This window comes from Eleutherodactylus coqui, chromosome 1 (genome assembly GCF_035609145.1).
Source record: "Eleutherodactylus coqui strain aEleCoq1 chromosome 1, aEleCoq1.hap1, whole genome shotgun sequence".
NCBI classification, from domain to species: Eukaryota; Metazoa; Chordata; class Amphibia; order Anura; family Eleutherodactylidae; genus Eleutherodactylus; species Eleutherodactylus coqui.
Window position 1 is genome coordinate 236089124 of NC_089837.1, and position 14373 is coordinate 236103496.

General features: G+C 42.0%; 1 protein-coding gene across 1 annotated transcript in view; it reads left to right on the forward strand.

Moving 5' to 3' along the window:
- Nucleotides 1–14373, forward strand: part of LOC136632169 (amine sulfotransferase-like) — a 162132-nt gene that overhangs the window by 93831 nt on the left and 53928 nt on the right. Inside the window, exons 3-4 of the mRNA XM_066606860.1 lie at nucleotides 2764–2972; nucleotides 8827–8953. Coding sequence (XP_066462957.1) covers nucleotides 2764–2972; nucleotides 8827–8953 — 336 coding nt within the window. The remainder of the gene's footprint in view (nucleotides 1–2763; nucleotides 2973–8826; nucleotides 8954–14373) is intronic.

Genomic DNA, 14373 nt, shown 5'->3' on the forward strand with positions numbered 1-14373 from the left:
TGTACGTAAAATTTTGACGCCAATTCTTTTGTGCATAGAATTGAACAATCGAGTTGGGACCTATTAACTTTTCCTATTTATGAAATAATCAATGCTCGTGCCAAATTTCCCGTTTCTATGACATTGGGAAGTGAGTGATTTAGATTATGTACGTTAAATTTCAACGCCAATTCTTTTGCGCTAGAATTGAATAATCGAGTTAGGACCCATTAGCTTTTCCTATTTATGACATAATCAATGCTCGTGCCAAATTTCCCGTTTCTATGACACCGGAAAGTGAGCAAATTACATTCCGCACGTAAAATTTGGACGCTAATTCTTTTGCGCATAGAATTGAATAATCGAGTTGGGACCCATTAGCTTTTCCTATTTATGACATAATCAATGCTCGTGCCTAATTATCCGTTTCTATGACACCGGAAAGTGAGCAAATTACATTCCGTACGTAAAATGTGGACGCTAATTCTTTTGCGCATAGAATTGAATAATCGAGTTGGGACCCATTAGCTTTTACTATTTATGACATAATCAATGCTCGTGCCAAATTTCCTGTTTCTATGACACCGGAAAGTGAAAAATTACATTCCGCACGTAAAATTTGGACGCTAATTCTTTTGCGCCTAGAATTGAATAATTGAGTTGGGACCCATTAGCTTTTCCTATTTATGACATAATCAATGCTCGTGCCAAATTTCCCGTTTCTATGACACCGGAAAGTGAGAAAATTACATTCCGCACGTAAAATTTGGACGCTAATTCTTTTGCGCATAGAATTGAATAATGGAGTTGGGACCCATTAGCGTTTCCTATTTATGACATAATCAATGGTCGTGCCAATTTTCCCGTTTCTATGACACCGAAAAATGAGAAAATTACATTCCGCACGTAAAATTTGGACGCCAATTCTTTTGCGCATAGAATTGAATAATGGATTTGGGACCCATTCGCTTTTCCTATTTATGACATAATCAATGCTAGTGCCAAATTTCCTGTTTCTATGACAACGGAAAGTGAGCAAATTACATTCCGCACGTAAAATTTGGACGCTAATTCTTTTGCGCATAGAATTGAATAATCGAGTTGGGACCCATTAGCTTTTCCTATTTATGACATAATCAATGCTAGTGCCAAATTACCCGTTTCTATGACACCGGAAAGTGAGAAAATTAGATTCCGTACGTAAAATTTGGACGCTAATTCTTTTGCGCATAGAATTGAATAATCAAGTTGGGACCCATTAGCTTTTACTATTTATGACATAATCAATGCTCGTGCCAAATTTCCTGTTTCTATGACACCGGAAAGTGAAAAATTACATTCTGCACGTAAAATTTGGACGCTAATTCTTTTGCGCATAGAATTGAATAATGGAGTTGGGACCCATTAGCGTTTCCTATTTATGACATAATCAATGGTCGTGCCAATTTTCCCGTTTCTATGACACCGGAAAGTGAGAAAATTACATTCTGCACGTAAAATTTCGACGCCAATTCTTTTGCGCTATAATTGAATAATCGAGTTGGGACCCATTCGCTTTTCCTATTTATGACATAATCAATGCTCATGCCAAATTTCCCGTTTCTATGACACCGGCAAGTGAGAAAATTACATTCCGCACGTAAAATTTGGACGCTAATTCTTTTGCGCATAGAATTGAATAATGGAGTTGGGACCCATTAGCTTTTCCTATTTATGACATAATCAATGCTCGTGCCAAGTTTCCTGTTTCTATGACACTGGAAAGTAAAGAAATTACATTCCGCACGTAAAATTTCGACGCCAATTCTTTTGCGCTAGATATGAATAATGGAGTTGGGACCTATTAACTTTTCCTATTTATGACATAATCAATGCTCGTGCCAAATTTCATGTTTCTATGACACCAGAAAGTGAGAAAATTAGATTCCGTACGTAAAATTTGGACGCTAATTCTTTTGCGCATAGAATTGAATAATCGAGTTGGGACCCATTAGCTTTTCCTACTTATGACATAACCAATGCTCGTGCCAAATTTTTCGTTTCTACGACACCGGAAAGTGAGAAAATTACATTCCGCACGTAAAATTTCGACGCCAATTCTTTTGCGCTAGAATTGAATACTCGAGTTGGGACCCATTCGCTTTTCCTATTTATGACATAATCAATGCTCGTGCCAAATTTCACGTTTGTATGACACCGGAAAGTGAGAAAATTACATTCCGCACGTAAAATTTGGACGCTAATTCTTTTGCGCATAGAATTGAATAATGGAGTTGGGACCCATTAGCTTTTCCTAGTTATGACATAATCAATGCTCGTGCCAAATTTCACATTTCTATGACATTGGGAAGTGAGAGATTTAGATTATGTACGTAAAATTTTGACGCCAATTCTTTTGCGCATAGAATTGAACAATCGAGTTGGGACCTATTAACTTTTCCTATTTATGACATAATCAATGCTCGTGCCAAATTTCCCGTTTCTATGACATTGGGAAGTGAGTGATTTAGATTATGTACGTTAAATTTCAACGCCAATTCTTTTGCGCTAGAATTGAATAATCGAGTTAGGACCCAATTTATTTTCCTATTTTGGAGATAATCTATGCTTGCGCCAAATTTTATGTTTCTACGACATCGGGAAGTTGGAGAACTTTTGGCGAGTCAGTGAGTGAGTGAGTGAGTCAGTGAGGGCTTTCAGCTTTATATATATAGATCTGAAATCTTCCAGCTTGTCAGTTACAGTAGACGCTGTAAATAATAAGAGCTATAACCTATTTTGCAGGCACAATTTGGACACAACAAATTCTAAGCCTAATATTTAATAAAGGACATCGAAACGGAACAGAACATGTTGAAAATGTAGCAAGAGCGCCATGGATAGAATATAACACGTACAATATTGACTTTAAGAGTCGTCCATCTCCTCGTCTCTTCTCATCTCACCTGCCTTATTATCTAATGCCAAGAGATCTGCAGTTTAGGAAGCCAAAGGTAAATCACATTAGTAGTATCTTACAATGGTTCTTGTATTGATTCTTAATTCACAGGGGCAATAGTCTAATTCTTATAGAAAAGGCCCTTCACAGATTAGACTAAATAAAATATAACGTTTAATAATAAATGTTAAAGAACTTAAACCACCATAGGGCACACCTAACATACAACACACAGAACAGATAGTCGACGTGTAAGTAATATACTGAGAGTTAACATCCGAATAACAACCCTGTAAGGTGATGTCAAGCGGGCTAATTCTCTCTTATGCCAACCGCTTGAGACTTTATCAATTGCCAGACGAAAAATGTAATATACCTCATTACGTGTACCTGTACCCTACAATACGTAGGAAAGACAAAACAACAACTAAGAAGACATATCCTAGCCCACATGGGGAACATCCAAAGAAAAGAGAACACCTCGGTTGTGAACCATATTTGGAATGTGCATAATGGAGATAAAAACTGTCTAAAAGTCAAAGGCATTGAATTGATCAAACTGGATAGCAGGGGAGGGGATGTTGATTCTCTCCTGCTACAAAAAGAGGCATCCAAAAGGGTTTAATGAGAGCCTCCAATTTAATTGTTTCCTCTGAGAGAATTCGCCCAAGCCTCTTCCTCCCCCCTCCTTCATATTTGGCCTCCTTACCTTTAATCCACCTCCCCTCTTGTGTGCAGCACAATTCTTAGCATACTATCGGCCCTGAAGTCTTAAATGCATTGACTTTCTTTGCCCCAAACAAAGATGGCTATAGCAGGTATAATATTGATTCCTTCTGTGGCAGAAGGGCTTATGTTACTTACCAATCATATGCCTATTTTCAGATGGACCACTCTGAAGGACCTCCCTCCATTCGGAGAGCACGCCTCGGCCGCTTGACGTCACCAGGGGACGACCTTCGGCCCCTCCCCTATGCCACGTCATCACGCTGGCCTTCATTCAAGGGGCGTCACCACGCCGGTGCCACGTCATCACGCCGGTCCTAGCTAACGCACGTCATCACGCTGGCGCATGATGAATGACTACATCATTACGCCATCCCCTCCTCTGGAAAGACGGCCGACGTCATAGGACGATGTTGACGTTATCACGTCAGCCTACGTCACTACCGTGTGCCCTTCGCGGGCCTAAGTGTATGCACTGAATCAGCGTACTTGGCGGTAGTACCGGCCACTGAGGGAGTGACCGAATGAGAAGTATCACTACCATCAAATCGCCCTCGGTGGGCGTATATGGGGCGTGTTCTTCGACGTTTTTTGTCGCTGTGATTACCGTACTAACAGTTGACAATATACATAACGATCACGGCGCTCTACTATGCCGAACAGGCTATTTGACCGATGTATAATCCGTGTATTTAAGCAGTGTGTTAATAAATAACCTAGATCCTCCGTCTATTTAAAAATAAGGGAGGTACCGAGAAGAGGGTGGTACCATGAGGACCCGCCTAAGGGGAGGAGCCACAACCCCTTATAACCTTCAGAAACCCATGACGCAGGTAATGCTCAATGTCCACCATTAGGACTATGGGCACCTTTTATTATTTTGTGTGCATGGGAGCTATCTGAAATAAGGAATGAGTGTGGAACTCTTTCATGAGAAACTATATTATTGAATGGTCAACTATTAGCAGCCAGGAGAACGGTTGTTCCTCCAGATTATTAAGAGTGAATGGCAATGACTATTGAATGGACAAATAAGCCATGGCGTAGATACAATTGAGATAACACCTGTTCCGCAAAAATCTCATAGCCACGGCTTATGCGCTAAACAATATAGTGTCCGTGATGCATTAGATTGCTAGTAAGCACTCCACTCCGAATACGATCAGCATATGGAGTGACCACTTGAGAGAAATAAATAAGGAAAAAGGAGATAAAAAATATACCCCCCTTTTTTTTTCTTTTGGGGCATAATTACCCTATAGCCTTTTTGGAGGAAGCCTGAGCTATCTAAGATACAAGCCTTTTCATTCTCTCCAGTTTATTATAATCGGAATGGTCACGTTATTACACAGACCCTGATTTCTTTAAAATAATCCTAATTTAATAAGATCTCCTACCACACTCTTCCTACTCCCTTTGTGTATCTAACAAGCACACCTAAAGGGGTTAGTCCCTTTTAATACTGACCCTCTATTGCCTCATCGACGTTGCATCTATTCTCTCATTGATAAAAATCTTCCTGATGAACCATCTATCATACGGGGAAACGCGTCGAAGAAAAATATCGTAGCCACTGATTAGTAGAGAATATTGATACTATAAGTTAGGTCCGATTTTCTTCCACATTAAGAAGATTAAATCGAGACCTCTCTACATTATTCAGCTAACCGCACAAATAAACGCGGAATTCTACCTGGGTGATATCAAGCACCTATCACGTATGAATAACCTATGCCGCTTGTTCTAGTGCCAGCAGATCAGTTTGCTGTACGCCTATCTGTAATTGGAATCTAACATCGAGGATAACCACTTATCCTACGGATTATACTGTGTTATTCATACAATTAAAGCGGTTGGCTTAAGAGAGAATTACCCCGATTGACATCACCTTACAGGGTTGTTATTCTGATGTTAACTCCCAGTATATTACTTAGACGTCGATTGTCTGTTCTATGTGTTGTATGTTAGGTGTGCCCTATGGTGGTTTATGTTTTTTAACATTTATTATTAAACGTTATATTTTATTTAGTTGTATTGATTCTTGCATTAATAAGTTGATTGATTTATAATACATGCATGGCTTTTCATTTTACAGTGCATAATATCAATCTTTTAATAGCTGTTACCAAAATATATTCTATTTTTTAACATGAAACCATGTATTAGAAATTCCTGTTGTGTAAGTCAGGATGGTCTGCCGCATCACAGAAATTATTTCAGTTGTCATACGGCAAACAGACAGGGCTGAACAGTAGTGGTAAGCATGGAAGGAAATTAAATTATGCAAGAAACACACAATACAGAGGAGTAGTTTTTCTAGGGAAGCCATAATCTTCTAGAAAATGGGCATGCACAAGGTACGGTTGGCAGGCCTCACCACCACCCCTTTATGCATGTGTAGCAGGCTTGGAGGGCTTACTCATGAGGTTTCGACGATACAATGCCGAAGAAGAGGACAAGTCGGGTAAGAACAGTAAAATACAGTTTATTTGGAGAACAGTATAAATGAGAATTCATAATAAATATGTAACTGGCTCCTATGAAATGCCTAACTCGATGAATCAAGAAGGGTGTCTGCAACAGCCTGTGGTTACTATGCCTATACAACCATATAAGACACTGTATAAACACCTCTGTAGGATCGCATAACAAGAACAGTAGTGTAGCCCTGTTTGGGGGGTATGAGCACAACAGACCTTGAAGCTAACCTGTATGGGAGAAGGAGACCTAGAAGCTTTGCTGACTTCACCCAGGATAAAGCCTCCATATTTTGGGAAGGTTCTCCTCCTAAGAATTAACTATAAATTACAGGCATACGAAGAACTTCTGCTCAGATTACACAACATCCGTAAAAGTATTCACTGAAAAAGCCAAAAATACCTGAAAGTCTGCAAAGCAGACATGGTCGCCATAGGCACGATCGCCATAAGGCAGGCACAATCGCCACTGGCACAATCGCCGTAGGGCAGGCGCAATGGCCTTAAGCCCTGAAGATATGTAGTCAGCCAGACAATAATGTGCGGAGGAGCAGCTTGTTCCCGGCAGGCTAATATGCAGTCACCCACTCAACCCAGCCCAGTTTGGGGAGGAGTGACTGCATATACTAATAGCCTGCATATGTGAACAATACCAAAGATGTCAGCCATAGATGGGTGGTGACCCACCATACAGGATATCAACCCTGGCTGATATGACAGCGGGTTGCCCTGTATCTCCAAGGTGGGCCACACTGGCTGACATCTTGGGCTCCCCCACCAACTAGCAAACTACATACAAAGATACTATTGCATACTAATAAAATGCTGGTGTTGGTACTGCATTTTGGCCAAAACGCATAGGCTGACGGACCGCGTCGAGGTCACACAGCTTCCGTCAGTACCTACGCTAACTCACAATAAATTACATAAAATCACAGAGGTGAGGAAAAAGAAAAAAACACATATTCACTGAAAAAGCCAAAAATACCTGAAAGTCTGCAAAGCAGACACGGTCGCCATAGGCACGATCGCCATAAGGCAGGCACAATCGCCACCGGCACAATCGCCGTAGGGCAGGTGCAATGGCCTTAAGCCCTGAAGATATGTAGTCAGCCAGACAATAATGTGCGGAGGAGCAGCTTGTTCCCGGCAGGCTAATATGCAGTCACCCACTCAACCCAGCCCAGTTTGGGGAGGAGTGACTGCATATACTAATAGCCTGCATATGTGAACGATACCAAAGATGTCAGCCATAGATGGGTGGTGACCCACCATACAGGATATCAACCCTGGCTGATAGGTACTGACGGAAGCGGTGTGACCTCGACGCGGTCCGTCAGCCTATGCGTTTTGGCCAAAATGCAGTACCAACACCCGCATTTTATTAGTATGCAATAGTATCTTTGTATGTAGTTTGCTAGTTGGTGGGGGAGCCCAAGATGTCAGCCAGTGTGGCCCACCTTGGAGATACAGGGCAACCCGCTGTCATATCAGCCAGGGTTGATATCCTGTATGGTGGGTCACCACCCATCTATGGCTGACATCTTTGGTATCGTTCACATGTACAGGCTATTAGTATATGCAGTCACTCCTCCCCAAACTGGGCTGGGTTGAGTGGGTGACTGCATATTAGCCTGCCGGAAACAAGCTGCTCCTCCGCACATTATTGTCTGGCTGACTACATATCTTCAGGGCTTAAGGCCATTGCGCCTGCCCTACGGCGATTGTGCAGGTGGCGATTGTGCCTGCCTTATGGCGATCGTGCCTATGGCGACCGTGTCTGCTTTGCAGACTTTCAGGTATTTTTGGCTTTTTCAGTGAATGTGTTTTTTTCTTTTTCCTCACCTCTGTGATTTTAACATCCGTATAAGGGCTTAGTAACACTTATGTAACACTGCCCTTAGACTCAACTGTCAATCTGCAACACAGCTTATGTGAACAATGTACACACTTTGTTCTTGAGGACTTACTTTATGGCTATTGGTTTCAGTAGAGCTCAAAAGATTGAAAACATTGCATACTTGTATACACCCTGTTTTGTTTTTCTCCCCCTCCACTGGTATAATAAATGGAAATACTCTATAATAAACTAAGGCCACTTTCACATTTGCACTGAAACCTCCATCACAGATCCGACACAACATTTTTTTGTCCAGTAAAATGCCAGACAGCTGAACAGAAAGCAAACAGAGCTCATTACAGTTAATGGGGTCCGTTCGGCACTGTTTGGTTCCATCATAAGATGGATCGGTTCCACCATGGAACTCTCCTTTCCTGCTCCTATAACAAGGCAGATAAACAGAACCCCCAAAAGCAGATGTGAAAGTACCCTAATTCTTCTTTGGATAAACTTGAATGAGTCTTATGGGCATGTTCTTATAAGTGAAGATCAAATGTCAAGTCCCTGCACTTGAGATGTCGGTTGATTCTGCAATAGCAACTCAAGAGGAAAAAAAGAGAAGAAAAAGAGGTGTCATAAGTGAATGTTGTTGTTTTCATCATCATTGCTATCATTATTGATCCTCTTTAGATTTGTATTTATTGATTAGGAAATAACATTATTTCTTTATATTATTAGCCAATTGATAAATGTGTTGTGCCCCTGTTTATACGTCCTGTTAGTGCTATATAAATGTCATAGAATGTGATGGGACAACCTCTTTGAACCAAAATTTTAATAAATGTTCATTATTTCTATTTTTTCAGATTATATATGTGTGTCGAAACCCAAAAGATGTCATGGTGTCTTTTTACCACTTCTGCAAAATGAATCCACACTTAAAATGTACAATAAGTTGGGAAACATTTTTCAACCTCTTCATATCAGGGAAAGGTAATACAGGAGTAGGCATAGAACTATTTTTTGATCTTATTCTAAGGAACTCAATTGCAGTTTTTACAGTTTTTAAAGTAGTTCTGTGCTGTGGTGACCTGGATGATCAGGTTGACTGTGTGAGGGATGGTAAGTGTTACACTTGTCACAGGGTGTTGTATCCCAATCTGCTCAGTCGTGCACAAGTAAAATGTATGTGGTAGTAGGTGCACTTGAGGTGGTCTCTGCTCCCTAGTGAGTAGATGGTAGTTTGTAGTTCCTATCCCAAGTAAAGTAAGTCCAGAGAATCATGAGAGGTAACAGTTAAAACTCACATTAACTTGTTCCGAAAGCTTAATGGTATAACATCCAGAAGATGAAGGCACATTCCTTAGAAATTAGCAGTTCGAACACTGATGGAGGTGGCTTGAATGCTTCTCAGAATGTTTCTAGATCTCCATCCTGCAATACTGAGAATGTTTCATCGTAGCCCTAGAGCAGTGGTGGAAAATCTATAGCACGCCCACCAGAGGCAGCAAGCAGAGCCCTCCCTGCTGGCATGCAGTGCCGTCAAACGCTCACCACGGTAGTGATTACCGGCTGAAGTGCACTGGTCCCTCCCCAGTAATCACGCAGTGTGCACCCAGGATCCTCCTCCCCTGAGTCCTCTCCTCCTTAGTTCTTTAGGATAGGACAAGGGAGGAGTGGCACTGACTACAAGGAGGATGTAAGTATACGGGGTTGGGGGGGACTATAACTACTGCGGTTACTGAGAGGGGTTATTATTACTACTGGGGCTACTGCGGAGAATAATATTACTACTGAGATGGCTAATATTATTATTATTGAGGCTGCTGAAGGGGTTACTATTATTACTGGGGCTACTGAGAGGGGTTAATATTACTACTGGTGCTACTGTGGGGAATAATATTACTACTGAGGGGGTTAATATTACTGGGGCTACTGAAAGGGTTGATATTATTACTGGGTCTGCTGAGGGGGTTGCTACTTGTGAGGTTATTATTATTACTACTGAGGGAGTTAATATTACTACTGAGGGGGTTACTATTATTACTAGGACTACTGTGGGGCTATTATTATTACTTGGCTACTGAGGGAGTTAATATTACTACTGGGGCTACTATGGGGTTAATATTACTACTGAGGTCCACTGTGGGGGTCATTATTGTTACGGAGGCCACTGTGGGAGTCCCTTTTGTTACTGAGGCCACTGTGGGGGTCACTATTGTTACTAAGGCAACTGTGGGGAGGGCACTATTACTACTTAGGCCACTGTGAAGGTTACTTATTCTACTGAGGCCACTGGGGGGGACACTTTTACTACAGGGGCCAATGTTGGGGTCACCATTACTACTTAGGCCACTGTGGAGGTCACTATTACTGCTGAGGCCACTGTGGAGGCCACTATTACTACGGAGGCCACTGTGGGGGCCACTATTACTACTGAGGCCACTGCGGGGGACACTGATACTACTGAAGCCACTGTGGGGGGGGGGGGCTCAATATTACTACTGGGGACACTATGCATGTCACTATTGCTACTGAGCTCACTTTGGGGGACACTATTTCTACTGAGGCTACTGTGGGGGACACTATTATTATTGAGGCTACTTTGGGTGACACTGTTACTACTGAGGCACCTGTGGGGATCATTATTGTTACTGAGGCCACTGTGGGGGTCCCTATTGTTATATAGGCTATTGTGGGGGTCACTATTGTTACTGAGGCCACTATGGGTGACACTATTACAATTGAGGCCACTGTAAGGGACACTATTACTACTGAGACCACTGTAAGGGACACTTTTACTACTGAGGCCACTGTGGGGGACACTATTACTACCGAGGCCACTCTGCATGTGGCAGCATACCTCAAGCTGACTTAGGGTGTCTACACATGGTGGAAATGTTGCAGAATACCCGCAGCAAAATTTTCCATGGCAATTTCCACATCAAAAATACAGTGAAAATCCACACTATTTGACTTATTTTTGACAATAAATCAGTTGCGTATCTACAGCTGATTTCATACTATGTGGCGCTCCTCCTCACCACCTCCGAAGGCTTCCCGATGTCAGTGCTTCTTGGCTTCTGGTTCCCAGCGGCCTGGTCAGGTGATACTGGTCAGGTGAGGCCACTACAGGCCACTGGGAATCAGAAGCCAGGGAGCGCTTGAGAATACAAAGCATAAGTGTATTATATAAAACATTACAAAAACATAATGAATTTAGTGGGAATAGAATTTCACTCCCGATAAACACAGTTCTAGATCCCACAGATATCATTTTACATTATATATGCAAAAAGAACACTCATAATGTACCCTAAAAGTAACCTTTAAACTCTGTACAGTCCTATTTTGTGGTTTCTATTTATATAGGAAGCTCATGACGCTCCAATGGATCCATCAAATGATGGATGCCAACAACACCTGAATAGAGTCTCTGATGGGAATGAAAATAATATTTAATAATAATATGAAAATAATATTTGTTTAATCAAAAGGAAAACCATGGGCAGCTAAATACATTTAAAAGGGGGACTTCAGTATTAAAGATTTAACCTCTATTGAAAGTATGAGGTACAAAGTAAAAATCCTCAATGTAAAGCAATCAAATCTTTTTAGTTTCTCACATAACCACTCATCACTTAGTGGCACAACAATATGATGTCTATAGCTCACTGCATGAGGTTACAACTTGTAGTCCAGTTAGCTGGTCAAACATGCTCAGTTCTACATTCATTTTCACATTCCACAGGGATTTATGATCACATAAACTAAATCTCAGAAGCATTATTTTTAGTGCTACAATGTACTCTAACCATCATTTTCAAATCTCTGTCTTCCTAAGCCATAGTGTATAACATCACAATATCAAATACTGAAGTATTTGGATAGTGACACAATCTTCACAATTTCGCCTCTCTACGCCACTGCAATGGATTAGAAACAAAGCCACCAACATGTTATTGAAATTTAGACTTTCAGCTTTAATTCAAGGAGTTTAAGTAAAAATTGCATTAACCATTTAGGAATTACAGTATTTTATATAGTCCCTCCACTTTCACAAGCATGAGCAAGAAGCACTTTTATGGTCCATTGTAGCATATTCCTTCAAGGAACAGGCAAAGATAGGAGATAAAAAGATAAGATGAAAGGAGATAAAGGGTTAAGATGTAGAGATGAGCGAATATACTCGTTTCGAGTAATTACTCGATCGAGCACCGCGATTTTCGAGTACTTCCGTACTCGGGTGAAAAGATTCGGGGGGCGCCGGGGGTGGGGGGGGGGGGGGGGCATGGCGGAGTGGGGAGTAGCAGCGGGGAACAGGGGGGAGCCCTCTCTCTCTCCCTCTCCCCCCCACTCCCTGCTGCAACCCCCCACTCACCCACGGCGCCCCCCGAATCTTTTTACCTGAGTACGGAAGTACTTGAAAATCGCGGCGCTCGGGCGAAAAAGGGGCATGGGCGAGTAGGTTCGCTCATCTGTATTAAGATGTTGAATTTGCATTTGGTAGCTGTTAACGAGAACTCTCAATATCTGGGCCAAAGTGGTGTCAATGCAAGTGAAGGAGACTACAACTAGGCTGAAAAATAATAAAAAATAAATTCTCTTATGACTTAGTCTTTTGACCTCAACCTGATTAAGCTTTTCACTTAGGAACTTAGCATGTTAGGCTGAAGGGAGACAATGTCCATCCAGTTCAACCTGTCCCCCCACTACCAATTCCCTTGTTGATCCAGAGGAAGGCAAAAAATAACAATGAGGTAGAAAATCTAATTTAGTCAATTTTGGGGGAAAAAATTCCTTCCCAACTCCGAAGTGGCAGTCTTCACAAGAATTCCTGGATCAACATTTGAAAAGTTCCTACCTGACTCCAAATCCCGGATCAACAACGCTGCTGTTTAATTTTATGTCCATATCCTGTGATATCGTAGTGCTCTAAAAAAGATGTCTAGCCCCCTCTTAAACTCTTCTATCAATTTTGCCATCACCACTTCCTCATGTAGAGAGTTCCACCGGTTCACTGCTCTTACAGTAAAGAACCCCATTCTGTGTTGGTGATGGTGATCATGGGAGAGATCCTTGTATTGTCCCCTAATGTATTTATATATAGTCATTTGGTTGCCCCTTAACCGTCTTTTTTCTAGGGTGAATAATCCCAGTTTTGATAGCCTCTCTGGGCAGAGTTTGATGTCGGCTGCAAGCTTTACTGTAAGGATAGGCTGCATCTCAATAGGGAGGGTGATGTTGTGCTGGGGGAGAAGAGGGCTAGAAGGTTGTAGGAATGTTTAAACTAGGGACTCGGGGGGGGGGGGGACACGAGACTTGGGGGGGAAGACAGTGTAGACACAGTTCTAGGATTAAGCAATGGAAATGGGGGCCGAGTGGGTAATAGGACCATAAGTAGCATAATAAATGAATTTATGAATGGGTGAGTGAGAGCTGCCTCTCATTGGCTGAGGGCTGTGACCAATCAGAGGCAGCCCATTCAGCAGGCGGGGATTTTAAATCCCCAACAGCTGAATACTACATTAAGCAATTCAGGAGAACTGCCTACTGGACGCGGCTGAACTCCGGCAGCTGCAAAAAGGTGAGTATATGTTTTTTTAAATTTTTTACGCTTTTTTGCATGGTTTTCAGGGAAGGGCTTATATTTTAAGCCCTTCCCTGAAAATTAATACAGCGCTTGCCGGCAGCCCATTGCTTTTAATGGAGCCGGCTGTATTGCCGGCTCCATTGACTTCAATGGGAGAACATTGTTCTTCTCTGCCACAGCTGTAACAACTGTGGCAGAGGAGAACAATCTTTAGTATATGTTCTCAATGGCGTTGGAGCTGCTGCCGCTGGCCCCACTGAGCGCATATACAAGAACATCAATTTGCGCAGAACGCAGTTACATGCGTTCTGCGAATCGTTGTGTCATATAATCATTGGCACATCCGCATAAAAAACGGCCATGTGACCAATCCCATTGCTAAGCATTGGCTCTATATATCTGCAGATCGCAAGCGCGTCTGCAAATCGGACCAAAATCTGCTAAAGAAAGCAGAAAAAAAGACCCACAAACAGGGGGTAAACCCAATTGATATACAGCCCTTTCAATGTATAATATTGTATTTGTTTTTAAGGACCGCCCAGGAGGGTCAAATTATTTAATTCTGCTCTGGTCCGATACAGTAAAAACTTACCTTTGGCCCTACCCCTGGAATTCATCACTGCCGGGAAGCGGATATGAGAGTAACTATACTGAGCACTGACCCCTCATATGATAGGATAGTAATGGCCATGTTAGAAATGGGATTATGTGCCCAAACATGATTAAAGTAAAGCCCCTGGATTGTAACTCCACACCTCTTAACGCAGGAAAGCTCAGGAGTAAGGAAAAAGCAGAGGAAATTGTACAAAAGGAGATAACT